Source organism: Salvelinus sp. IW2-2015, linkage group LG25 (genome assembly GCF_002910315.2).
Source record: "Salvelinus sp. IW2-2015 linkage group LG25, ASM291031v2, whole genome shotgun sequence".
In the NCBI taxonomy this organism is placed as follows: domain Eukaryota; kingdom Metazoa; phylum Chordata; class Actinopteri; order Salmoniformes; family Salmonidae; genus Salvelinus; species Salvelinus sp. IW2-2015.
The window spans coordinates 19,653,484-19,679,084 of NC_036865.1; the positions used below are offsets into that span (position 1 = coordinate 19,653,484).

The 25,601-nt window shown below is 43.5% G+C and overlaps 1 protein-coding gene across 1 annotated transcript in view; it reads right to left on the reverse strand.

Annotated features, from left to right (window-relative positions):
* Window positions 1–25,601, reverse strand: part of LOC111951794 (ankyrin-3) — a 116,800-nt gene that overhangs the window by 43,826 nt on the left and 47,373 nt on the right. The window contains exons 2-20 of the mRNA XM_023970008.2: window positions 23,432–23,533; window positions 22,758–22,856; window positions 21,949–22,047; window positions 19,216–19,314; window positions 17,541–17,726; window positions 14,824–14,922; window positions 14,080–14,178; window positions 13,366–13,464; window positions 12,936–13,133; window positions 10,149–10,247; window positions 9,840–9,938; window positions 9,318–9,416; window positions 8,990–9,193; window positions 7,054–7,157; window positions 5,876–5,972; window positions 2,426–2,623; window positions 1,522–1,620; window positions 677–775; window positions 284–382 (exon numbers count right to left, since the gene is read on the reverse strand). Of these exons, the coding sequence (XP_023825776.1) occupies window positions 284–382; window positions 677–775; window positions 1,522–1,620; window positions 2,426–2,623; window positions 5,876–5,972; window positions 7,054–7,157; window positions 8,990–9,193; window positions 9,318–9,416; window positions 9,840–9,938; window positions 10,149–10,247; window positions 12,936–13,133; window positions 13,366–13,464; window positions 14,080–14,178; window positions 14,824–14,922; window positions 17,541–17,726; window positions 19,216–19,314; window positions 21,949–22,047; window positions 22,758–22,856; window positions 23,432–23,533 (2,277 nt within the window). The remainder of the gene's footprint in view (window positions 1–283; window positions 383–676; window positions 776–1,521; window positions 1,621–2,425; window positions 2,624–5,875; window positions 5,973–7,053; window positions 7,158–8,989; window positions 9,194–9,317; window positions 9,417–9,839; window positions 9,939–10,148; window positions 10,248–12,935; window positions 13,134–13,365; window positions 13,465–14,079; window positions 14,179–14,823; window positions 14,923–17,540; window positions 17,727–19,215; window positions 19,315–21,948; window positions 22,048–22,757; window positions 22,857–23,431; window positions 23,534–25,601) is intronic.

Genomic DNA, 25,601 nt, shown 5'->3' on the forward strand with positions numbered 1-25,601 from the left:
TCTGTGGTGAAAGTCTGTTTTTAGTGTGTGTGTGTGTGTGTGTGTGTGTGTGTGGGTGTGTGTGTGTGTGTGTGTGTGTGTGTGTGTGTGGTGTGTGTGTGTGTGTGTGTGTGTGTGTGTGTGTGTCTGTGTCTGTGTGTCTGTGTCTGTGTCTGTGTCCCATTACTATGTATGTACTGTATACTATTGTATGTGTCCTTGCTGTCTCTGTGTAGCCCTGCTGATCCAGGCCTCTGGAAGAGAGCTGCTGAGACAGCAGGTTTTCCCATCATGCCTCACTCACCACGGTCAGCTGATTGGCAGAGGCTCCGTGCTGCAGCAGCAGGTTGATGATGTGGGTGTGGCCCTGCTGCGCCGCCTGGTGGAGGGGCGTGTAGCCGTTCTGCAGACAGCGACAGAGAGAACGAGAGGGAGGGATGATAGTGAGAGGAAGAACGAGATGGAGAGAAATTGAGGGGAGTGGGGAAAGGAGGCGCAAAGTGAAAACATGAAGGAGAAAATATAAACAGGAGGATAGCAAGAGAGTGACGGAGGGAGAGAGGGACAGAGGGAAGGAGGGAGTGGTACCAAAACAAAGAGAGTGCTAGCGAGAGCCAGCGAGAAACACACAAACTGACAAAGGTAAATAAGCTCAGCTCACATGAACACCACATGGGACAGACTTTCAGTTGTTTACCTTTGTTTTGTCATCAACTCTGGCCTGGTTCTGTATGAGGAAGTCTGCCATCTTGACGTTGCCATAGTGACAAGCCACATGCAGCGGAGTGTATCCCATCTGTTTTACCCAAGGGCAAGGGACCGAGAGAGAGAGAGAGAAGAAAGGAAGATGTGAGCTTGTTACTTCTCGTCCTGTGACATCACAGCCCTTGTGTGACCAGGAAGTAACTAACATTACATATACACAAGTGTGACACAGAAATCCTATTATACAACAAGAACTTCATAACACTTCTCTAATAGAGACACCTGAGAGAAAATATGAATGAATGAACAGCCTTGGCTATAAACCAGTGTGCTGCCAGCACAACACAGTGTGTAACCTTGTGCTACTGCAGATCTCTCTCTGTCTGTGTCCCTGTCTAGTGAACGTGAGCAGCCGATGGGCAGTCTGCTGCATCAAGCAGGGGAGGTTACTGGTAGTGACGCACATACAGACACAAACACCTGCCACTCAGGTGTCTTCTAATCCTTTATTCATCCCACACCTGAGAACACAGTGCTGCAGCCAAGTGTGTGTGGGAGCAGGTGTTTATCTTTCCTTCAACATTTTATCGACCAGTGTATAGAATGGTGGAGACAATAGATACACACACGTAACATCAATACATTATGTCTGTAACTTCATTGTGTTGTGGGTCTTTATCACTATTCTAAACACATGAATTAACCATATACAACCCCTGGTCTATCATTGATAAGGAGAGTTTAAATCAAGGGCATCTCTCTGTCCCACAGTCTTTCACTGTGATAGTCTGTACAGTCTGTTCCCTGTGGTTGCCGTGGAAACAGCGTGACCTTCACCTTTGTCGAGGGGTCGACGTCCGCCCCCTGGTTGAGCAGGACTTCCGCCACGTTGACTTTGTCCTCCTGCGCCGCTAAGTGGAGAGGTGTGAGACCGCTCTGAAAGAGATACGCGCAATCGCACACACACATTTAGAATTCATTTTCCATGCCGGGGGGGTATCATAGCTTTGTCAAAGCAATGGCTCTTTATTCATATTTGTTTTTAAAGAGTCACAGGGATAGTTAGCTAGATAGGAGGTTGTTTTTAAAGAGTCACAGGGACAGTTAGCTAGATAGGAGGTTGTTTTTACAGTCACAGGGATAGTTAGCTAGATAGGAGGTTGTTTTTACAGTCACAGGGATAGTTAGCTAGATAGGAGGTTGWTTTTACAGTCACAGGGATAGTTAGCTAGATAGGAGGTTGCTTTTACAGTCACAGGGACAGTTAGCTAGATAGGAGGTTGTTTTGAAAGGACTTGGTAAATCCAGCGGCTCCTTTTGAACTCCTTTTGAAAATGAGAGACAGCTGTGGTCTGATTCGCCATGCTAAAGACGGCGCTATACAGAGAAGTGTCATCTGCCTTCAACTCATTAGGATGACACAGGCCCTCTAGGCTCATATCAGTGGGCTTAAGTCAGCCTGGCCATTGGTGTGTGTGTATGCGCCTTTGGTAACACATGTGTCTGTGGTTGTGCATGTGTGTATGTGAACAGTAGTATTCTGTATGAGTGTGTTAGTTTCAGTGTTGATGATGTATGGTCTTAAGGCCTATGAGTTATACAATTATAATTTCCACATAAGTTAACCCTCCTGTGAGGCCAGGTGAGAGTGTGTGTTTGTGGTGTGTGCGTGTGTGTATGTGTTTATGTGAATGTAGTACAGTGAACCGTTTGTGCTGTGTATACACAGTGTGTGTGTTACCTTGTTGCCCATGTTGACGCTGGCGTTCTTGGTGAGCAGCAGAGAGACCAGGTCCACACTGCCCTCCTGTGCAGCCAGGTGAACAGGGCTGATGCCCTGGCGGGTCACAGCGTTGGTGTCCGCCCCGTACTCCAGTAGGGTGGTCCCGATGTCCATCTGGTTCTTCTTGGCAGCTATGTGGAGGGGTGTGTAGCCATTCTGAGAGGAGAGAGAGACACAGAGAAAATGTATTCAGCACTCTATGTGTCCTCTATTCTAGTCTAGTCTATTCTACTACTATTATTTTTACAGATATGTATGTGTATGGGACCTCATTAGGGTTCTAGATAAAGAGATGATAACACACAGTACACTGTAAACATCCCATAGTCTTAGCTAGTTGCATGGTTTAGCTTAAGGCCTTGGTTAACAGAAACAACATGTTTCACCCTCTTCTCCCTTCACTGGACACACACTACTAAACAACAAAAGTCCCAGGCAGGCAGAAAGAGAGTCTTTGGTTGGGTGTTAAAGCCGGATCCATCCTAACATTCCCAAAGGGTTTCCCTGGAGAGGATCTTTAGTGGCGCTCCACTGGCGGTATGACACTACAGTGGGGCTTTAACTCCATGAATAGTCCTGGGATGCAGGGCAGTGGGGGTGTAATAGTCCTGGGGGTGCAGGGCGGTGGGGTTTGGGGGGGTGTAATAGTCCTGTGGGATTAAAACATTATTTTTAACAGCTTTAATGCATAACTGCTCCTAAGAAATCTCTACAAAGCTGAGACCATGGGTAGAGGCAGTAGGCAGATGTGGAAAAGCAAGACAAGCTCTTGACACCTACTTCAACTGTCATATAAGAAATAAGGTAACTCAGAGCAAGGAGTCCAGAACAGGGAAAATGTGCCTTTAGCCATTCCTCTGTAATATTAGTTCATACCTTGATAACAAGCATATCATACCACAGTTGACACAGTACGATTTCATGCTTTACACCAGATTTTATATTCTATGACTGTTTTGGGTCATTGACAAAGCTTTTCCAGACAGTATAATTTTCCAGTTTTCCATCTTGCGTTCCGTCTGCTGCGCCTCTGTCCGTCTGTCCTGCTGTCCGTCCGTCTGTCGTTCTTGTCTGTTCCGTGCTGTTCTCCGCCTCTGTCCGTCTGCTCTCCTGTCGTCCGTCTGTCTCTGTCCGTCTCTGTCCGTCTGTCTGTCTCTGTCCGTCTGTCTGTCTCTGTCCGTCTGTTCTGTCTCTGTCCGTTCTGTTCTGTCTCTGTCCGTCTGTCTGTCTCTGTTCGTCTGTCTGTCTCTGTCCGTCTGTCTGTCTCTGTCCGTCTGTCTGTCTCTGTCCGTCTGTTTGTCTCTGTCCTTCTCTGTCCGTCTGTCTGTCTCTGTCCGTCTGTCTGTCATGACTGAAGACAAAGGACAGGCAGCTGTGAAAGACATCGACTGTTTCCTGTCATGTGACTTATAACTCTGCATCTCCACATCTCACCAAGCCTAGGCCTCAAAGAGAAGATTTAGTTTATTTCCAAAACACTGGCACACTGAAAGTAGACGAGAGACACCGACTGTAGCCTGCAAACATAACTTTAAGAAGGAGAGAGGGGTGTGGGGGGAGATTGATTTTACAAGGTTTCAATGTTTCCCATTTCAAAACATTTTTATTGGATGTGAATGGACAACCTGGGCATTATTTCAACACTACAACAGGGCCTGTAAGACCGCAAGCCAACAACAAGGTGACCCTAGTCACTGGCATGGTCCACTCTGGCACATTTAGAGCTTTGTCTGATTGTTACGCGGTATCAACAGCAGTAACTAAGTTACCATGCTTTTTCTATTGGACCACACAGAAGCCTGTGACAGTCATGAGAAAAAAGCAGTATGAAGCAGTCGACTTAGCACTGAGTCCTATCAACAACGAGCACTGAATCCTATCACACACGAGTCACGATCATCACACACGAGACGAACCTATCACACACGAGCACGAATCCTTCACACACGAGCACTGAATCTTTCACACACGAGCCTGAATCCTTTCACACACGAGCACTGAATCCTATCACACCACGAGCAGAATCCTATCACAACGAGCACTGAATCCTTTCACACCAGCACTGAACTATCTCACACACGAGCACTGAATCCTTTCACACACGCACGAGCACTGAATCCTACACACACGAGCACTGAATCCTTTCACACGAGCACTGAATCCTATCACACACGGGCACTGAATCCTATCAGACACGGGCGCTGAATCCTATCACACACGAACACTGAATCCTATCACACACGAACACTGAATCATCAACACGAGCACTGCATCCTATCACACACGGGCACTGAATCCTATCACACACGAGCACTGAATCCTATCACACACGAGCACTGAAATCCTATCACACACGAGCATGAATCCTATCAACACACAACTAGACACTGAATCCTATCAAACACGAGCACTGAATCTTATACACACGAGCACTGAATCCTATCAACACGAGCACTGAATCCTATCACACACAACGCACTGAATCCTATCAAACACGAGCACTGAATCTTATGACACACGAGCACTGAATCACTGAATCACACACGGGCACTGAATCCTATGACACACGAGCACTGAATCCTATCAAACACGAGCACTGAATCCTATTTCACACACGAGCACTGAATCCTATCACACAGGCACTGAATCCTATCACACACGAGCACTGAATCCTATCAAACACGAGCACTGATCCTATCAAACACGAGCACTGAATCATGAATCCACACGAGCACTGAATCCTATCAAACACGAGCACTGAATCCTATCAAACACGAGCACTGAATCCTATCAACACACGGGCACTGAATCCTATGACACACGAGCACTGAATCCTATTGTACACGAGCACTGAATCCTATCAAACACGAGCACTGTATCCTATCAAACACGAGCACTGAATCCTATCAAACACGAGCACTGAATCCTATGACACACGAGCACTGAATCCTATGACACACGAGCACTGAATCCTATGACACACTACCACATACTAGGCTAGTCTACAGTACATCCATGGTTCTTCTTTGAAAGACAGCAATGAAAGTTAAATCACTTCTATCCTCTCCTGTTCTGCTCTCATCCTCGTTGGTTAAAACAGGATGTACACACTTCAGTAAAAAGTAATTGTCTTTAGAGTTAAGCCAATCCAAACAGGCCAAGGACAAGAGACAAAGAAAAAGCATATAAGAGACACACATGAGTTAATGGTTAATCAGTGTGTTATCAGCTGGTACCGTAATGTTTATCAGCTGGTACTATGGGCCAAAAGGTCAAAAATCTACCTCATGCCTGCTTTAATCAGATCAATAAACCCAAACCAGTATGATACTAGTCACATTATGCCTGATCTGGTGTGTGTGTGTGACACACGGTGTATGACACTGTGTGTGTGTCCGAGTGAAGTACCTTGGCGGCGGCGTGGGGCGATGCTCCCTGATCCAGAAGCAGTAGAGCCACTCTCTGATTATCGTAGTGAGCAGCTACATGCAGTGGAGTTAGCCCACTCTAAAACACACACAAACAACACAACGTTAGAAGGAGCCCAAACACCAAAGCACAAGGGAGGAAGCCAGAACATAAACAAAACAGGAGGGAAAGCTATGGAGCCGATGGGACCCAATCAGATGGGGACCAGTTTAAGCATGACACCAATGAGCACACAACGCTGAATTAAGCCCATCTACAGCGCATCCACACAACTAGCAAAATGCAGAACACTTCAACAGAAATATTTTCTACATTTTTTTTTATTTCTAGTGACATAGGCACCCTGGAAACCGAATGATGTTATTGTGTGTGCCTGACAGCCTGCATATTATTTTGCTGCAGTTTGGATACACCATCAGATGGGGACTTGTTTTAGCGTGACACCACCAAGCACTTTTAAAACCACAAACAGTTTTTTTATTCATTATGATACCTTCTTGCTTTTATATTTAGCACTTTCAGATGGATGGACACACAGACACTGATCTGACACATAATTAGTACCAGTAGGCTCCTCATAAGTATGATGTGTGTGTGTGTGTGTTGTGTGTGGTGTGTGTGTGTGTGTGTGTGTGTGTATGTGTGGGTATGTGTCTGTCGTACGCATCTTGTGTGTCCTTAGAAGAGGTGAACGAGTGCATGCCATAATGTTTAGTGGAGGAAAAGCATCTGCAAGCTGTGCCATCTTGAGAGAAGTCGTGATTTCCCTCAGTCCAGCTGCAGTTCCTACATTCTATCTTCAGTAGTGTTCTTTCCTTTTCAGAGGGACGGGGATGAGACTAGGAAAGGAGGCCAAAGGCCCACAGGATGACATATGACATCCATTCGAACAGAGGGGGGAGGGGAGAGTGGGAGGAGGGGAGGGAAGAAGGGGGAGGGAAGGGGGAGGGGAGAGAGGGAGGGGAAGGAAGAGTGGAGGGAGGGAGAGGGAGGAGAGAGAGGAGTGGGGAGGGTGGCAGCTCTACTATTTCACTCACTCTATTAGAATGAATGATATTGTCTCAAACATCACAACCAATCTCATAGAACTAGAAAGCAACTCTAATTCTATGGCCAAGCGAATGTTATTGGATTTCAAAGAGTTGCCGTCTTCCCACATCCCACCTTTTCCAGCTGCATCCGGAGAACTGCTCTTCTTCTGAAGAAGCAGGCTGGCCACTTCCATCTTCCCATACTTGGCTGCCACGTGAAGAGACTGAACCTTTCTGTAGAAGACATCAGGAGACACATCATCAACTTGAGACAGCCAGGGAGAACAGAGCTGCCTCTGGCAACCTAACTGACAGGGAAAAGTCTAAATGGATTCTTGGACATTGTAAATAATCTTAGAGTAGGGTCTCGTTCACTTTATCTTCATGGCCATGTGGAAAGTAAGTATGGGTGGACAAGGTGTTTGTCTTGCTCAGTGGGATGTTTCACCCTGAGAGAATATGTCACTGGGTCTGTTTCTCATATCCTATTCTCATCTATAAAAGGATAGCGCATAATGTGATCATGTTAATCTTGGCGTCCCTCTTTGTTAAGTCCCTCTGTGTTAGGAAAAGTATTTTAAGACATTAGGTCATATTTTCCAGAGTGATGTGGAACTCCCACAGATAACTCCCATTTCACACACAGCAACGTTTGGCCTAATTGTCCTTATGTCGTAATTCACGCTCCATACTGCCATGTGATTTGATATCCTGTTTTGGCCAACTTTTCTTCAGATGCCATTGTTTATTTTCTAACATCTCCAAAGGTATTCTACTTCTTGGTCCAAAGAGGATCCTCCGATCCTCCATGGTGTTATTGTTAAAACAAGTGTTTTACACTGACAAAGCCAAATGGAACAAAATGACTGTGTGTTCGGTTTGATGCTCTCCTCTGCAGTCACTGTACTGTGCAGTACCAACACAGCCAACCACTGGACAGCTGTGACCTGACGCATCTCTCTGGACAGCTGTCTAAAGGGATCCTGTCCCCTCATTATACAGTGCTGTGTTTTTAGAGACAGACAGACAGACAGACAGACAGACAGACAGACAGACAGACAGACAACAGACAGACAGACAGACAGACAGACAGACAGCAGACAGACAGCAGACAGAACAGACATACAGACAGACAGACAGACAGACAGACAGACAGACAGACAGACAGACAGACAGACAGACAGACAGACAGACAGACAGACAGACAGACAGGACAAGACAGACAGACAGACAGACAGACAGACAGACAGACAGACAGACAGAACAGACAGACAGACAGACAGACAGAGACAGACAGACAGACAGAGACAGAGTGTGAGAGAGAGTGGGCGAGAGAGAGAGAGCGGAGAGATAGAGGCACAGTGGGGTTTACCCTTCATTAATCTATTCCTCTGACAGGGTGTCACCTTCAAGGACATCCTTCTGCAATATACACTGCCACATTATACATGCGCACACACCAATTCCCCAAAGTCTACGAAACACTCTTCTTTGACCTTCAAGAAGWTCATACAGATGTAGGATCTTAATTTGATCACTCTTTTGTTGGTGAGAATTTTCCTGCACCGCAGGAGCTTTGTGATTTACATAAATTCACTGAAAACCCATACTAACACATGGTTATATTAACAGTATTGCACWTTTCATGTAGACTGTTTTTGGCCAGCTAATAGCCTAACCACCGATCAAGCAACATTACGGACTAAATGTTCAAACCCTGTTGCTGCAGGATTATTTGTCTGTAACAATARAGGTCAAAATAAGATCCTACATCTGTAGCTCAATTATGTGTGTGGAAGCGCAAGGAAATTAGCTTCCATGTCATTTTCATCCTGATAAGGTTTAGGAAATGAACAAGAAACACCAGTGGTGAGGAACAGCGACTTCAAATTACTATTATTCTCCAATCAATAGTAGTAATGTGCAATCCACACTGTCCTTAGCCTGACTCTGCTGATCATCAACTGACTAAACCACCATGGTTGAACTGATAATAATACATGTAATTCTTTATTTGTGAGTGCTGGCTTTTCATTTTCTGGTTGGACCCTAACTCAATCACACTGACCTTAGTGGAGGCTGACAGCGATGCACCCTGGTCCAGCAGCATGGCGGCTACGTCCTCGTGCCCTTCGCGGGCAGCCAGGTGGAGGGGTGTGTAGCCTGACGTGGTGGCAGCGTTAGCAGAAGCCCCCCTCTGCAGCAGCTGCTGGACGATGTCGGCCTTCCCCAGCCGGCTGGAGATGTGCAGCGCCGTCTGGTCGTCCTGGAGGGAGACAAACACTATTATACTCTGTCTATTCACTTCACAATGTAAAAAAAGTGACACCACATCGTTTCACAGCCCAGTTAGACAACGAAGGACTCCCTGACCCCTAACCTCTGCTCACCTTGGCCTTAGTCTCCACCTTAGCTCCATTCTGCAGCAGGTATCGCACCACGTCCGCCTGACCCGCCCGGGCTGCCATGTGCAGCGCTGTCTCGCCCCTCTGGAAAACACACACACACGTTTGTTTTACTATCCTTGTGGGGACCAAACAATTGATTCCCATTCAAAATCCTATTTTCCCTCACCCTAAAACTAATCTTAACCATAGCTTTAACCCCAAACCCCTAACCCTAAAATTGCCTTTTTCCTTACGAGGACAGGCGAAATGTCCCCACTTGTCCGAATTCTTCTTGTTTTACTATCCTTGTGAGGACTTCTGGTCCCCACTAGGATAGTAAAACACACACACACACACACACACACACACACACACACAACACCACACACTCACGCACACACACACACACACACACACACACACGTAACCTGCATGGTATGTATTACTCTATTTTGACTAGCTAATTGTTTTGGGTTTAACTTCTGAGTTAAACCCAAAAAAAGCTGAGTGTAGTGTAACACCTACCACGTTGGTGGTGTTGGGCGAAGCGCCGTGATGCGTCAGTGAGTTGACAATGTTCTCATGTCCCATGAAAGCTGCCACGTGAATAGGAGTGAGTCCAGACTGCAAGAAAATCACAATGATAGTCAACAATCAATAGCCTGGGTTCAGCTGTACCTACAGTATGTCTTAGAGTAAGGGAAACACACAGCTGTACCTAAACAAAATGATTCATTGTCTATGATCTTTGACGTTCCCAGCCCAGTCTGTTCTTCCTACCCCTAACGCCCTGTGTTACCCCAGGCACAGCCCAGCTCTCTAACCCTAGAGTACCTCTGTCACAGCCTGGATCGATGCTCCGTGTTTCAGCAGCAGTTCCATCACTTTGATTCTGTTCTTCTTGCAGGCGATGTGAAGCGGGGTGAAGCCGTTCTATAAACAAAAACCACTCAACTCCTCAGGTATTTTGGCACAGGTTTTAGTTTCTAAGGAAAACAGCAGTTTCCTTTTACCCCTATTTTTTCTGTAGTATAAACATGTGATAGAGGAACATCTTATTGTTAACCTAACTGAGTTTTATGCCCCAATAGTGTTACAACGGTCCACACAGTTTCTTCTTGCCAGTAAACCTCAGTCACCACACCCATGGTTTCAGTCACCACAAAGCATGACAACATACTTAGTGATGTGTGCCAAGACAGTCTTTTCTCTCAAAACACACACACATACACACAGGCGCGCACACATACACTCTCAAACACACACAACGTAGCTCTGCAGATTATCAAACCTAAGCCATTTGAAGGGAGTATGTACAGTGCATTCGGAAAGTATTCAGACCCTTTCCCTTTGTCCACATTTTGTTTCATTACAGCCTTATTCTAAAATGGATTAAATAAAAACATGTCCTCATCAATCTACACACAATACCCCATAATGACAAGGCAAAAACWGGTTTTTAGACATTTTTGCAAATGTATAAAAATAAAAATAATTACATTTACATAAGTATTCAAACCCATTACTCAGTACTTTGTTGAAGAACCTTTGGCAATAATTACAGCCTCGAGTCTTCTTCGGTATGACGCTACAAGCTTGGCACACCTGTATTTGGGGAGTATCTCCCATTCTTCTCTGCAGATTCTCTGAAYCTCTGTCAGGTTGGATGGGGAGCGTCGCTGCACAGCTATTTTCAGGCCTCTCCAGAGATGTTCGATCGGGCTCTGGCTGGGCCACTCAAGGACATTCAGAGACTTGTCACGAAGCCACTCCTGCGTAGTCTTGGCTGTGTGCTTAGGGTCGTTGTCCTGTTGGAAGGTGAACCTTCGTCCCAGTCTGAGGTCCTGAGTGCTCTGGAGCATATTTTTGTTTCTCATGGTCTGAGAGTCCTTTAGATGCCTTTTGGCAAACTCCAAGCAGGCTGCCACATGCCTGTAATGGAATTTTAATGTTTGTGCTTTTCTTATAACTAATTTCTGTGTTAAATTTKTGTGGTGTTCTAATAATCAAATTCTGTGTTCATGCAAGTGACTGATTTAACAAATCCTCACTTATCAGTATCTGCAATTTGGCAGTACGCCCAGACCTTGTTTTGAGAACGAAAGATATCTCAGTTTCAAGGTCTCAGCTTAGAGAGGAGAAGCCTCGTGAGGTGTTGGTTTGTCAAATGTTATGAACCAGTATTGGTCAGTCAAATGAATGAAACAAAACGGTAATGATTAATTAATTTACTAAATCATGCAAATATAACTTGTCTGTGTATAGCCGTATACAAGACAACTGCTGGGACTGCCCAAGCAGAGCTTCTGATTAACATGTGTACTATGGTGCATTGAGTTGGTTGGAACCTCTCTAGCTTGATGACAAATAAAGGATGATTTATTTAAGACTGACTTCGAGTGTCCCTCTACAGGAATTTACACGACATGCCTTTTACCGAGGAGTGGCTTCCATCTGGCCACTCTACCATAAAGGCCAGATTGGTGAAGTGCTGCAGAGATGGTTGTCCTTCTGGAAGGTTCTCCCATTTCCACAGAGGAACTCTGGAGCTCTGTCAGAGTGACCATCGGGTTCTTGGTCACCTCCCTGACCAAGGCCCTTCTTCCCCGATTGCTAAGTTTGGCCGGGTGGCCAGCTCTAGGAAGAGTCTTGGTGGTTCCAAACTTCAACTTCTTCTATTTAAGAATGGAGGAGGTCACTGTGTTCTTGGGGACTGTAAATGCTGCAGAAATGTTTTGGTACCCTTCCCCAGATCTGTGCCTCGACACAATCCTGTCTCGGAGTTCTACGGACAATTCCTTCGACCTCATTGCTTGGTTTATGCTCTGACAACTGTGGGACCTTATATAGACAGGTGTGTGCCTTACCAAATCCTGTCAAATTAACTGAATTTACCACAGGTGGACTCCAATCAAGTTGTAGAAACATCTCAAGGATGATCAATGGAAACAGGATGCACCTGAGCTCAATTTCGAGTCTCATAGCAAAGGGTCCGAATACTAATGTAAATACGTAATTTTTTTAAACCTGTTTTCGTTTTGTCATTATGGGGTATTGTGTGTAGATTGATGACATTTAAAAAAAAATGTAATCAATTTTAGAATAATGCGAGCTCTAAGAATCTAAGAATTGTTGTGAATGGTACAGTACTGAAGGACGGACGTGCATTGTCACAGCTCTGATGACTTTTATCAGTATGAAAAGGGGAAGTTACTGCAGTCAGGAAGTGAGCCTGGCTGAAGAAAAAGACAGTTGCCGACCCCACCCAGGGGCTGAGGACACAAACAGACAACTCCTGGAACAATAAACAAGAGCAGTCAGCAGAATGACGGGACGAATCCGTCCCACCTTCTCCCACCTCTCAGGTCGCAGTTTCACGATTCTGTGTGCACGGAAATGCTGCTATGAAAGATACCCACAGCAATTACATAGCTAAATAGCAAACAAAAGGAGACCACTGAAATGTGGACCGGTGTCATGTGGCACTGAAAGCTGCTTTTTAACTAACACTTACGGTGGTGCTCTATTCATTATGCTGTCTATAAATGTCAATTTCTAACTAAAATGGACAATAGTATTTTGAACTTGTACACCCTGACTTTCTCTCCACCCCTTTCTCACCAGTGCTTTAGCGTTAGGGTTGGCCTTTTTGTCCACTATGAGCTTGGCCACTTTGTAGTGTCCACAGTGGGCGGCCACGTGTAACGCTGTCAGGTAGTCGTTGGTGACATCATCAACGGGGACATCGTTCTGAAGGAGGAGCTGGACACAGTTGATGTGGTCGCCCTGAGTGGCCATGTGCAGGGGGGACAGCCCGTTCTGAAAGGGTTACAGACATAATGGTATGTCAATGTTCTGTAGCAGCTGAAAATGTTAGACTACAGCAATGTTCTGTGACAATCACAATTCTATCAGTGGTAGGAGATATTGGCAAACACAACTTTAGATCAATGCTCTGCAAATGTTACCTGGATGAACATGTGTTTAACAATAAGGTAGATGCAAGTGTTATCATTTTAGTAACCAAGTATATGTTAAGAGAAGGCACTACCTTTGTCTTGGACAGAATGGGGGCTCCGCGGTCCAGCAGGATCTCAACCACTTGTTCATGACCGCTCCTTGCTCCACAGTGAAGAGGTGTCAGTCCGTCCTACACACAACAACACAGTCAATAAGAACACAGAGCGGTGGAGCTTATGAAACATTCAGCCCACTATGGACTGAATGCAGAAAAGCGCATATCTTGATAATATTTAAGTGAACGCATACATACTGTAATAGAACAGAGTTAAAAAATATAACAATGACAAAGTAGTGCATGTTAGGTAGTTAGGTATATACATGACAACATGCCTACTGCTACCACTAACAACAAGTCCTGTAGGCCTCATATAGAAGGGAAGGCCCTCATATAGACATATATACACAGTGCTGTATTTCATTTGCAGGTTGACGTTTATTGTCATGAGTCTTGCCATGGAGGCAGAACTGAGCGATTTCCTCTAGATGGGCCAGCTGCAAAGTCAAAATTGGCTTTATTGTTCAAATTCATGAAATCAAAAATGTGCTTTTTGGTTTTAATTTAAGGGTAGGGTTAGGCATCAGGGTTAGCTGTGTGGTAAGGGTTAAGGGTAGGGTCAGGTTTAAAATCAGATTGTATGACTTTGTGGCTGTGCCAGCTAATGACCACTCTGCAGAGCTGCCTCCAGTACATGAGTAATCTCAATAAATGCTAACCTGCATTTAATTCTGTGAAGGCACTCACCTTGGTCTTGGCATCTATTTTGGATCCTCTGTCCAACAACAGTTTGACCATGTTACTATTTCCTCTTTTAGATGCCACATGGAGAGGTGTGATGTCATTCTGTTACAACACAGAGAGGAGGTATGAGTGAGCCACACAATACAGAACTGTGAATATTATTTGGATGTCGTCCATATGGTAATACTTAGTCCTGTGAGTAAAACTAAACAGCATCTGAATCCAGTAACAGAAAGATGCCAGCGTTCTATTGTACAAAAACATAATCATTTTACAAACAAACAATAATTTAATAAGCTAATATTCAAAGTATTCTGAATGGTATGTGTGGTGTGTTTAACTAAGGGGGTGTAAAGCTGTCCATTGTTGAGTATTATTTATAAGCCATCTCTTGTGTAATTTACTGTGGAGCTAATCATTAATTACTGTCGACTTCAAACAGAAACACAAACATTACAGCCAGATGCTGCCGTTTCATATAATTACAGGCTGTCTCTGATGCCCATTAAGCTAACCTCTAACGCTGTTGGGTCTGTTGTTACACTCGTTGTTATGTGTTGTTATGATTGCAACACTATCACAATATGACATGAGTACAGGCTGTGGGATGGGTGTGTGGGGGAGGTTCTGAGCATTGTGTGAGTAATTTGGGTTGTTGTGTAAGACTGTTGTGGGTATTGCTCCATAGAGTGTAGTGGACTGTTGCTAGTAGCTCCTCCTGTCCAGCAGAGGGCGGAGCAGCATTACCCTGGCCATGAAGTCCACAGCTCCCCCTCGATTCAGCAGAAGCGTGGCCACGTTGATGTTGCCATAGTGAGCAGCGATATGGAGAGGAGTGAAGCCACTCTGAGGAGAGCAGAGCACACAAACACAACGACACAGGAGTCAGAGACAACCACGGGACTGATATCACTCTCTCAAATTACACTCGCGGAAGTTTACAGGCTGCTACTGTACACATCAACAATTCTCACTGTGGCAGAGCAACTCTTTGTTTTCAAAACCCAAACACAGATCCTGCCGACTAGAATGTGAATAGTAGCCTATGTTGACGTTCATATGACATACCATTCCAAGAGATCATGAGCTTTCATGATTATTTCACCCTTACCACAGTGTTATACTGGACCATAACACGTTACCTACCACACAATAAGGATAGACACAGTGGTATGAAGTCCCCAGTTACAGACTGTAGTTTATGTAGAATTTCAACAACAGCCAAGAGGCCTTGTTGTGTCAAAGCACAAACGTACCATAAATAGGTTACGTCTTCACATGTGAATGTAACGTATATCGTTCAATGGTGATTTCCTAATGAAACCATGGCTTAGAGGGAAACAGCTGTCTAAGCAAGAGGAATATAATGGGAAAGGGCACATCAGGGAGGTACTTTTAGATAAAGCTATCCAATCAGAGAGATACTTTTAGATAAAGCTATCCAATGAGGGAGATCATTTAAGATAAAGCCAATAATCCTGCACAAAGCAGGTGGTCACCAAAGCTTCCTGCACATAAACCACTAAAGTTGTGAGCATTATAAAAACTGTTCTATTTCTATTCTAAAAGGATAAACAAATCAGCTTGACCTCTGAGGTTTCATACAAATAAGAGATAGTTCTGCATTAAACACTTCTTAATCATAAACTGTGTCAATATCTCTGTCATTCACCATACGACACAGATGGTTCCATTACATTTAAAACACATTAGGAGTTAATCCAAATATCCAAACTATTGAATGGCAATGCTTTTAGCATCTACTATCATGCAGTGCAGTTAAGGCTCAAATATCTACATGTACAAAGCCAAGTAAAGATACTAGCCATGCCGGCCAAAACAGGCATTCTGAGAGGGCAGTCCTCTCTGCCATAATTTGGTGTGGTGGAGTCCTTCTGTCATTTTTACTTTGGAAACAGCACCAACAAGAGGTAACTCATGTCCCATGCACTATGGAGGTCCGGGAGGTTAAGATATACAGAACCAGTCAACAGTTAGGACACACCTACTCAAGGGTTTTTCTTTATTTTTACTATTTTCTACATTGTAGAAATAATAGTGAAGACATCAAAACTATGAAATAACACACATGGAATCATGTAGTAACCAAAAAAGTGTTAAACAAATCAAAATATATTTCATATTTGAGATTCTTCAAAGAAGCTACCCCTTTCCTTGATGACAGCTTTGTAAAACTACCTRATGAAGTTGGTTGAGAGAATGCCAAGAGTGTGCAAAGCTGTCATCAAGGCAAAGGGTGGCTACTTTGAAGAATCTCAAATGTAAAATATATTTTGATTTTTTAACACTTTTTTGATTACTACATGATTCCATATGTGTTATTTCATAGTTTTGATGTCGTCACTATTATTCTACAATGTAGAAAATAGTAAAACATAAAGAAAAACCCTGGAATGAGTAGGTGTGTCCAAACTTTTGACTGGTACTGTAAATGCAGTCTAATAAACTAACAAGTAGACCATTTCTCTGCTGCTGGGAGGCTGGGTTCTTTAACAAACCTAATAGGCCAGATTATGATCAAAATACAGTCTGATAAACAGTAACACTTAGGTATTGTAAGTATTGTGTCATAACATTATTTATCATTAACCATGTTATGGCAGGATATCTGTCTTGGAACCCATGGAATCATTGGAACCCTCCTAGCCTCCAGCTACAGATATCCACAGTCCACATCAGTATTAGTAAGACATGATGCAATATTACAGAGCTATCTCTATCTACCAGTAATAAGAGATACACTACATGAATGAAGGGATGGGGAAAATACAAAAAAACAGAAAAAGAAGGGAGATATGGGGCTGCAACAACACTAGTGCATGATACAGGAGGTTGTTTTCTGGATTTGTTTAAGCTACGATGGATAGAATAAGTACAGTACAGTGTACAGGTATACCTCTGTCGTTTTATTCACCATCATCTAGGGGAGACGGCACAAGGCCGGCCAAGAGAGGAGAGAATGGGTGGTTAGTGTGCGCACAACATCCCACAACGAGGAGAGATTACAGGTGGAGTTACTGGAGTAGGTTTCTAGTTGGCCAGAGATGTTTTGAATCGCTCAACTTTATGCAGAAACTGTTGTTAATGTTAAGAGTAAAAGTTGCAAAGTTCCAAACAAAACTGTCAGTTGTGGTTAAATTGTTCTGCAGGATATAAGGTCACAGTACAGAATCAGCTATGTCTCTTTATATCCAGCTTTCCTTCTCTCCTCTCTGTATTGTCTTACTGAGAATAATGTAATGCATTATCACACATGCACCTACACATTATTACACACAAACCTCAAAGTAAAAAAACATAAGAAAACAATTAAATCAAAGAAACACATTTAAACAATTTGATTAAAACGTATGATCCTACTCATATAAGAAAAGAGCCAGAAAGACAGAGGTGAGAAACAAAGGGAGAGAGATAACATTTGCAGAATGTGGTGTAGTGGTCACCTTGGACTCCACATCTGCGTTGCGGTCATTCTGGAGCAGTAATGCTGCTGCCTTGGTGTCGTCCTTGCGGGCGGCGATGTGCAGGGCGGGCAGACGCACCTTGCCCTTGGTGTCATTCTCCAGGAGCAGAGACACAACTTGGTCATGCCCCTGCTGCAGCGCCACCGCCAGAGGGGTGAACCCGTCCTGTTACAGGGGGATAGGGGTAGTACTGTATTACTAAAGACAATGTGTTACAAGAACAGTAGGGTATCGCTATGGGAACAGCTATGCCTGCTATGCTCTTTGATGTCTGTATGCCATTTAGATCAGTTTCGGATAGATGACGTCATAGAACCTTATGCAAATTGATATATATGTTGACATTGAGGTTAAAGAGTGCTTTATCAATGTACCTGATTTTGTTAACCGTTACTTAGGACAAAATCAAGACGTCAATATTCTTGTAATGCTTTTGTATAAACAAATCTTACATTACAGCTCAATTTGAGCAAATTCTGAATTTGTGATTAATCGTGATTAACAGCAAATCCTGCGATTAACTCGATTACATTTTAATGACAGCCGTAAAATCTATATTACACAAAGTCCAACCAAATATTTGTCTTTCTTTCTTTTTATATCCTTAAAAAAAATCTGTTGACAACACCAACATGCCAAAATGTATTGTACTTAAAACATAAAAATGTACATTTATACACTATATCCATTACCTCTGACAGCAAGCAGGAGCATGTACTGCATACATTACATAACAGTAAAGAACACTTCTCTCCCACAATCATACATCATTTACATGTTACAGTGTGTGTGTGTGTGTGTGTGTGTGTGTGTGTGATGTGTGTCGTGTGTGGTGTGGTGGTGTGTGTGTGTGTGTGTGTGTGTGTCGTGTGTGTGTGTGTGTGTGTTGTGTTGTGTGTGTGTGGTGTGTTGTGTGTGTGTGTGTGTGTGTGTGACATTTGCTTTCTCAAGGACAGTTTTTTTTTTCTCATGATGGACAGTGGACCAGACCAGTGGTTTTTACTGGTGGATTCTCATCAGAGGCAGCAGCTTCCTGGCTCCAGCAGCAGGCAGCTCTCGAGTGTAAATGGGCCATAGAGGCTGGCAGGGGATAAAGGAGACTTTATCTCCGGCCTGCTCAAGGTCATTCAGCTCTACTATACACTACCATCAATGAGGCGCTGCCTGCTGAAGTCCCTGAATGCAGCATGGAGGGAAGAAAGAGAGAGAGAGAGAGAGAGACAGACAGACAGACAGACAGACAGAGAGGAGAGAGAGAGAGAGAGAGAGAGAGAGAGAGAGAGAGAGAGAGAAGAGAAGACGGACGAACGAATTGGAGAGAGTGAGTGACGGGGAGGGAGGCATTTTACAATAGAGAGAGTGATGTAGGAAAGGAGGGAAGGAGAGAGAGGTAGTAACAGAGAAAGAAAGAGGGAGATGGAAATGGACGAGGAGGGAGGGGGGGATGAAGAGAGAGAGGAAAAAAGAGTATGATGGAGGTAAACATGTAGAGATAATAGGGAGGAAGGGAGAGAGAGAGGGAGAGAGAGAGAGAGAGCGAGCGAGAGAGCGAAGGAGAGAGAGAGAGACAGCGAGAGAGACAGAGAGACAGAGAGAGAGGGCAGTAAACAACATAACAGGCAGGGTGGGAGGGATGGAGGGGACACACAGGTACCTCGGTGGCCATACTCTGGCTGGAGTTGTGTTCCAGGAGGAAGCGAACCACCTCAATATGGTTCTCCTGGGCTGCCATGTAGAGCGGGGTGAAGCCATTCTACAAGAGAGGACCAACAGGAAACTCATTACAACAGCAACAATCAACCATAAAGCACACAGAGTAGCCTATATTATGTGAGAATTATGAGAATTATACAGTACCATAAAAGTATATTACACAACTTCCACAGTAACTGTGCTTAGTGAAAATAAGCACTCTGGTGGAATTTTTTAAATTAAGAATCTACACTACATGACCAAAAGTATGTGGACAACTGCTTATGGAACATCTTGTTCCAAAATCATGGGCATTAATATGGAGTTGGTCCCCCATTTGCTGCTATAACAGCCTCCACTCTTCCAGGAAGGCTTTCCACTAGATGTTGGAACTTTACTGCAGGGACTTGCTTCCATTCAATCACAAGAGCATTAGTGAGGTTGGGCACTTATATTCGGCAATTAGGTCTGGCTCGCAGTCGGCGTTCCAATTCATCCCAAACGTGTTTGATGGGGTTGAGGTCCAGGCTCTGTGCAGGCCAGTCAAGTTCTTCCACACCAATCCCGACAAACCACAAAGTTTGAAGCACAGAATCATCTAGATCGTCATTGTATGCTGTAGCATTAAGATGTCCCTTTACTTGAACTAAGGGGCCTAGCCCGAACCATGAAAAACAGCTCCAGACCATTATTCCTCCTCCACCAAACTTTACAGCTAGCACTATGCATTTGGGCAGGTAGTGTTCTCCTTGCATCCGCCAAACACGTTCGTTGGACTGCCAGATGGTGAAGTGTGATTCATCACTCCAGAGAACGTGTTTCCACTGCTCCAGAGTCCAATGGTAGCGAGCTTTACACCACTCCAGTCGACGCTTGGCATTGTGCATGGTGATCTTAGGCTTGTGTGCGGCTGCTTGGCCATAGAAACCCATTTCATGAAGCTCCCGACGAACAGTTCTTGACGTGACGTTGCTTCCAGAGGCAGTTTGGAACTCGGTAGTGAGTGTTGCAACCGAGGACAGACGATTTTTACGCACTTCAGCACTCAGCGGTCCCGTTCTGTGAGCTTGTGTGGCCTACCACTTCACGGCTGAGCCATTGTTGCTCCTAGACGTTTGTCTATGGAGATTGCATGGCTGTGTGCTCGATTTTATACACCTGTCAGCAACGGGGTGTGGGTGAAATAGCCAAATCCACTAATTTGAAGGGGTGTCCACCTACTTTTGGCCATGTASTGTAGCTGTTATTGGCAGAGTGGTTTGAAACTCTCTTTGTTATTGGTCTATTAACATATACCACCTGGTGACTGCCAGGTAGGCCAAAATCATCCCACCAAAACAGGCTGAAATTTRAGGCAGTCATTTCAAACAGCTCTTACAGTAAAACGACATTATTATCATTTCCACAATTTCACAGTATTATTCCAACTTCATATAGTGTGGAAATATACACTACCGTTCAAAAGTTTGGGGTCACTTAGAAATGTCCTTGTTCTTGAAAGAAAAGCACATTTTTGGTCCATTAAAATAACATCAAATTAATCAGAAATACAGTGTATACATTGTTAATGTTGTAAATGACTATTGTAGCTGGAAACGGCTGATTTGTTATGGAATATCTACATAGGCAGAGTTGCATAGAAAAAGCTATATTTCAGACTGGCCAATAAAAATAAAAGATTAAGATGGCGAAAGAACACATACACTCTGCCTAGAAGGCCAGCATCCCGGAGTAGTTGCTTCACTGTTGACGTTGAGACTGGTTGACGAATTGATCATTAGAAAACCCTTTTGCAATGATGTTAGCACAGCTGAAAACTGTTGTTCTGATTAAAGAAGCAATAAAACTAGCCTTCTTTAGACTAGTTGAGTATCTGGAGCGTCAGAATTTATGTGTTCGATTACAGGCTCAAAATGTCCCGAAACAAAGATCTTTCTTCTGAAACTCGTCAGTCTATTCTTGTTCTGAGAAATGAAGGCTATTCAATGCGAGAAATTGCCAAAAAACTGAAGATCTTGTACAATGCTGTGTACTACTCCTATCACAGAAATGCGCAAACTGGCTCTAACCAGAATAGAAAGAGGAGTGGGGAGGCCTCGGTGCACAACTGAGCAAGAGGACAAGTACATCTGGCAGCTTCATTAAATAGTACCCACAAAACACCAGTCTCAACGTCAACAGTGAAGCAACTACTCCGGGATGCTGGCCTTCTAGGCAGAGTTCCTCTGTCCAGTGTATGTGTTCTTTCGCCATCTTKWTCTTTTCTTTTTATTGGCCAGTCTGAAATATAGCTTTTTCTATGCAACTCTGCCTATGTAGATATTCCATWAAAAAATCTGCCGTTTCCAGCTACAATAGTCATTTACAACATTAACAATGTCTACACTGTATTTCTGATCAATTCGATGCTATTTTAATGAACCAAAAACGTYCTTTTCTTTCAAAAACAAGAACATTTCTAAGTGACTCCAAACCTATGAACGGTAGTGTATATAAAACATAAGCAAATCACATTTTTGACTGAACTGGGCCTTTAAATGTTTATGTCAGGGGATGGCCTACAGTGTGAATCCTGTACAGATTCCTTATCATTAGAATTTGTGTATAATGATGTGTTCTGATGTGCTCTGTATCTATGACCTGAGCTTATGTATAGTATGTGTGTGTGTGTGTGTGTGTGTTATGGATATCCTACCTGAGACTGTGCGTTGACATTGGCTCCATTGGTCACTAGCTCTTTCACCACTTCCGTTTGGCCGGCCAGGGAGGCTATGTGAAGAGCGGTGTTTCCTTTCTGGATTAGAGAAGAGAATGAGAGGCATGTCAGTTAATCCCTCCCCCACCAGTCCCAGTGTCCGCGTGTACCTCATGGCTGCACCCCCGGCACATTGTTTGCATTGTGATGACAGTAGTGACATATGCTGTGTCTACTAAAAGGACATAGATATATCCCTCCCCTCTAGGTAGAGAAGGAATTAGTTTAAGACAGGTGTCTTGATTACAACAATTAAAACAAAAAAGCAGGAGTGCAGATATCATGCCCATTCAGCTAAGCCAAACATTACTGTGCCTCCTTAGACTAGTGTCTGAGGTATCATTTGAAGAGCTGAAGAGTTTGATGTTGAGTAGTTTGAAGACTCTCCTTAGTGTTGCATTTTTCATAGTGCGCAGAATTAACATATACTGTAACTAGTGTCTGCTTCCATTGGGAGAGAGGGAACACTGAACACTAATGGTAGCTACTGTCTCCAAGTCTTTCTATGAACAAACATGGACATGCTGCTGACCACACTGATGCTGAACACTGAATGCTAAGCTCATGTTGTGTTTGTGACCAACTGGGTATCGAACCTGGGTCCTCCGCACATCTCACTGAATATCAGCCCTAGGAGCTACCACGAGTCTCCAGGAAAAGGTTCCTCATCATGCTTGTAGTTCACTGAATCATCCCCTCAGTGTTGTCTGACAGCAACAAAGCAGTGACAGAAGCAGAGTGGTACGCACCTTGGTCGCCGCATCCACATTGGCTTCTAGCTTCAGCAGCTCAGCCACCACCTCTACATGACCCTCCTTAGAGGCCAGATGAAGAGCATTCAACCCATTCTGAATGAAATTAAAGAAAGTAGTTTAAATACATCTATGGCACCCAGCATACATTCTCTGAAAGAGAGACAGGTTGTGCCCATGGTCTGAGATTACTCAGACTTTCAAGTACATTCAAATGACTAATTGATGATGTGGCCTTGATTTAAATTTTACAAATGTATCACACAGCCACAGGATTAAATGTATTTGATGCAAATAGTTTAAGTTACATTGACTGATACARTCTTTAAAAAATGGTTTTAGCTGCACTCTTAGAAAATAAAAGTGCTATTTAGAACCTAATAGGGTTCTTTGGTTGTCCCCATAGGAGAGCCTTATGTAGAACCCTTTTGAGTTCTAGGTAGAAACCTTCTTGGTTCCAGGTAGAACCCAAAAGGGTTCTGCCTGGAACCTAAAGGGTTCTACCGAGTGCCAAAAAGGGTCCTACATAAGGTTCTCCTATGGGGACAACCAAAGAACCCTATTAGGTTCTAAATAGCACCTTTATTTTCTAAGAGCGCAGCTAAAAGTGTCATATTGTGTACAAAATGGGAATGAATTGAAGAGCAGATGTTGGATGAATAGTAATCCACCTGGTTGCAGATGTTGATTTCTACCCCAGACTTGAGGTAGTCCAGGGCCTTCTCCAGGTTCCCAGCCCGCGCTGCTCGCAGGTAACTGGCATTGCTGTCCGACTAAGGAGACAGAGAGAGACAGAGAGAGAGAGATAGGTCAAATACAGGCCACACACTGTAGTGTACATACGATATATTTTCCTACTGCTGAATAGCAGAGGGCTAGAACGAAAGCACCGCTTTACGTTCTCAGTAGACACAGCGATAAATACTCTCACACACACACGTAAACACTCACACACAAAAATTATATAACAAAATCTCAGATACTGTACCAGTCATGTCTTTCTCAAAACGTCCTTTACCTTCTGTAGAATTATAGCTACATTTTAACTATATTGTAAAATACTGCATCAGTACATAAAAATAACACAGACATCCCAAAGATCAAGCAAAACCAATTGAGCTTTTATCCCAATAAATTCTGTTATTCTACGTCATCCTTTCTTCATATCCCATACCAGGACGTTGTGATGCCAGCAGCGTCAAACACAAATATCCCATGACTCCTGAGTCAACACAATGGTGGGTGGTCCTGATTGTCACCACCYAAACTTCTCTCTTCTGGTACAGACAAGAGAGACACACTCAGACCATACTCTCTGTCCTCCTCTAGACAGAGAGAAGGGCAATTCCCTGTGTTCCTGAGACTCAGATTTTTCACTTTAAAAATTAATGTCAAACAAAAACCAATGGCTGCAAAYTTAAACAAACAATACAACTCTATGCACAAGGACTAGTTTTAACAATTTCCAATTTCCAGATTTTACAAAAACACATTTACTTGAAAAACAATGCAGTTGCAAAGTTTGYTAACAGAATGACGGTTTGTAATGTTTGTGCTATCARTCTGTTACCAAACTTTGCAACTGCACTGTTCTTCAAAGTAAATGTGTTTTTGTAAAAATGTGTTTGGAAAATGTTTTAATTAGCCACTGTGCATATAGTTGCATGGTTTGTTTAACTTTGCAATCACTATTTTTTGTCAACATACATTTTAAAGTGAAATATCGGAGTCTCAGTGTCACTCTGTTACCGTGGAATAACTGCATTATCCCTCTTCTGCTTGGCTCTTTTTTCATTTAAAATAGAAAGAGGGCTTTGTGCACAAAAATAAATGATGACAAGCAATTTTTTTGATTTTGCCCATATAACAATTGTGTGTGTGTGTGTATGCGTGAGTGTGTGTCAGTGCATGCATATGTATGTGTGAGTGTGTGCGTGTGTGTATTTGTGTGTGTGCGTGTGAATCCGTCTTATCAGCTCACGTCAGATTGTTCTGTTTGTGTCTGGGATACTTGACAGAGACCGACACATAGTAGAGTCTGCATATTTGCTGGCTGTAATTGTATGAAGTTGATTTCTAAAACCCAGGACCAGCACACATGCCCTCAGAGCATGCAGTTGAGATAGACTGCTACATAACAGGAGCTCAGAGACAAAATACCCCTGAATTAACCAAGGCCCAGACCTTCTAATTTTAGCACGTTTCCAGAGACACTTACAGTAAACTGGCAGACCCAAACAACATGAGTGCCACAACCTTTTACCCACCCACATACTTTCCCAGGAATAACTGATAGGCAAAAGCTGGCTTGACAAACAGCCAAAATATAAATGACCAAGACATTTTTCCAGATTGCTCCAGGGATAGGGAATCAGAGTGGACTGTGGGAGCAATTTCAGAAGAGTGTGTGTGTGTGTGTGAATCCCACAAGCGAGTGGAGAACCTATTCATTTCCTTGAAGTAAAACACATTAGCAGAGATCTAGTAGTATCTTAGTATCTCCGCTTTAGAATACATAAATGCCTGTTTCCTTTTCCAAACACAAGCCCCTAGGACAGAACAGCGGCAGTAAACTATTTGTGTAATTTCTTTGCTTTCGTCTTTGAAGAGATTAGTGGTACATATGGAAAAATGTCACAATGTTTCTCATTTAAATATTTTCAGTAATAAAACCATAGTGCAGTGACTATGTATATTAGTATAGCTAAKGAGCATTGTTTTGTACATAGCAGAGGCAATAATTCTCAATGTGAATCTGAGGAGGGCTAATATCAAAACTGATGAGAACTTTCCATCCTATGGTCTCTCCAGTGCAGAGCTTTGGACATCTCCTCCTTAGCC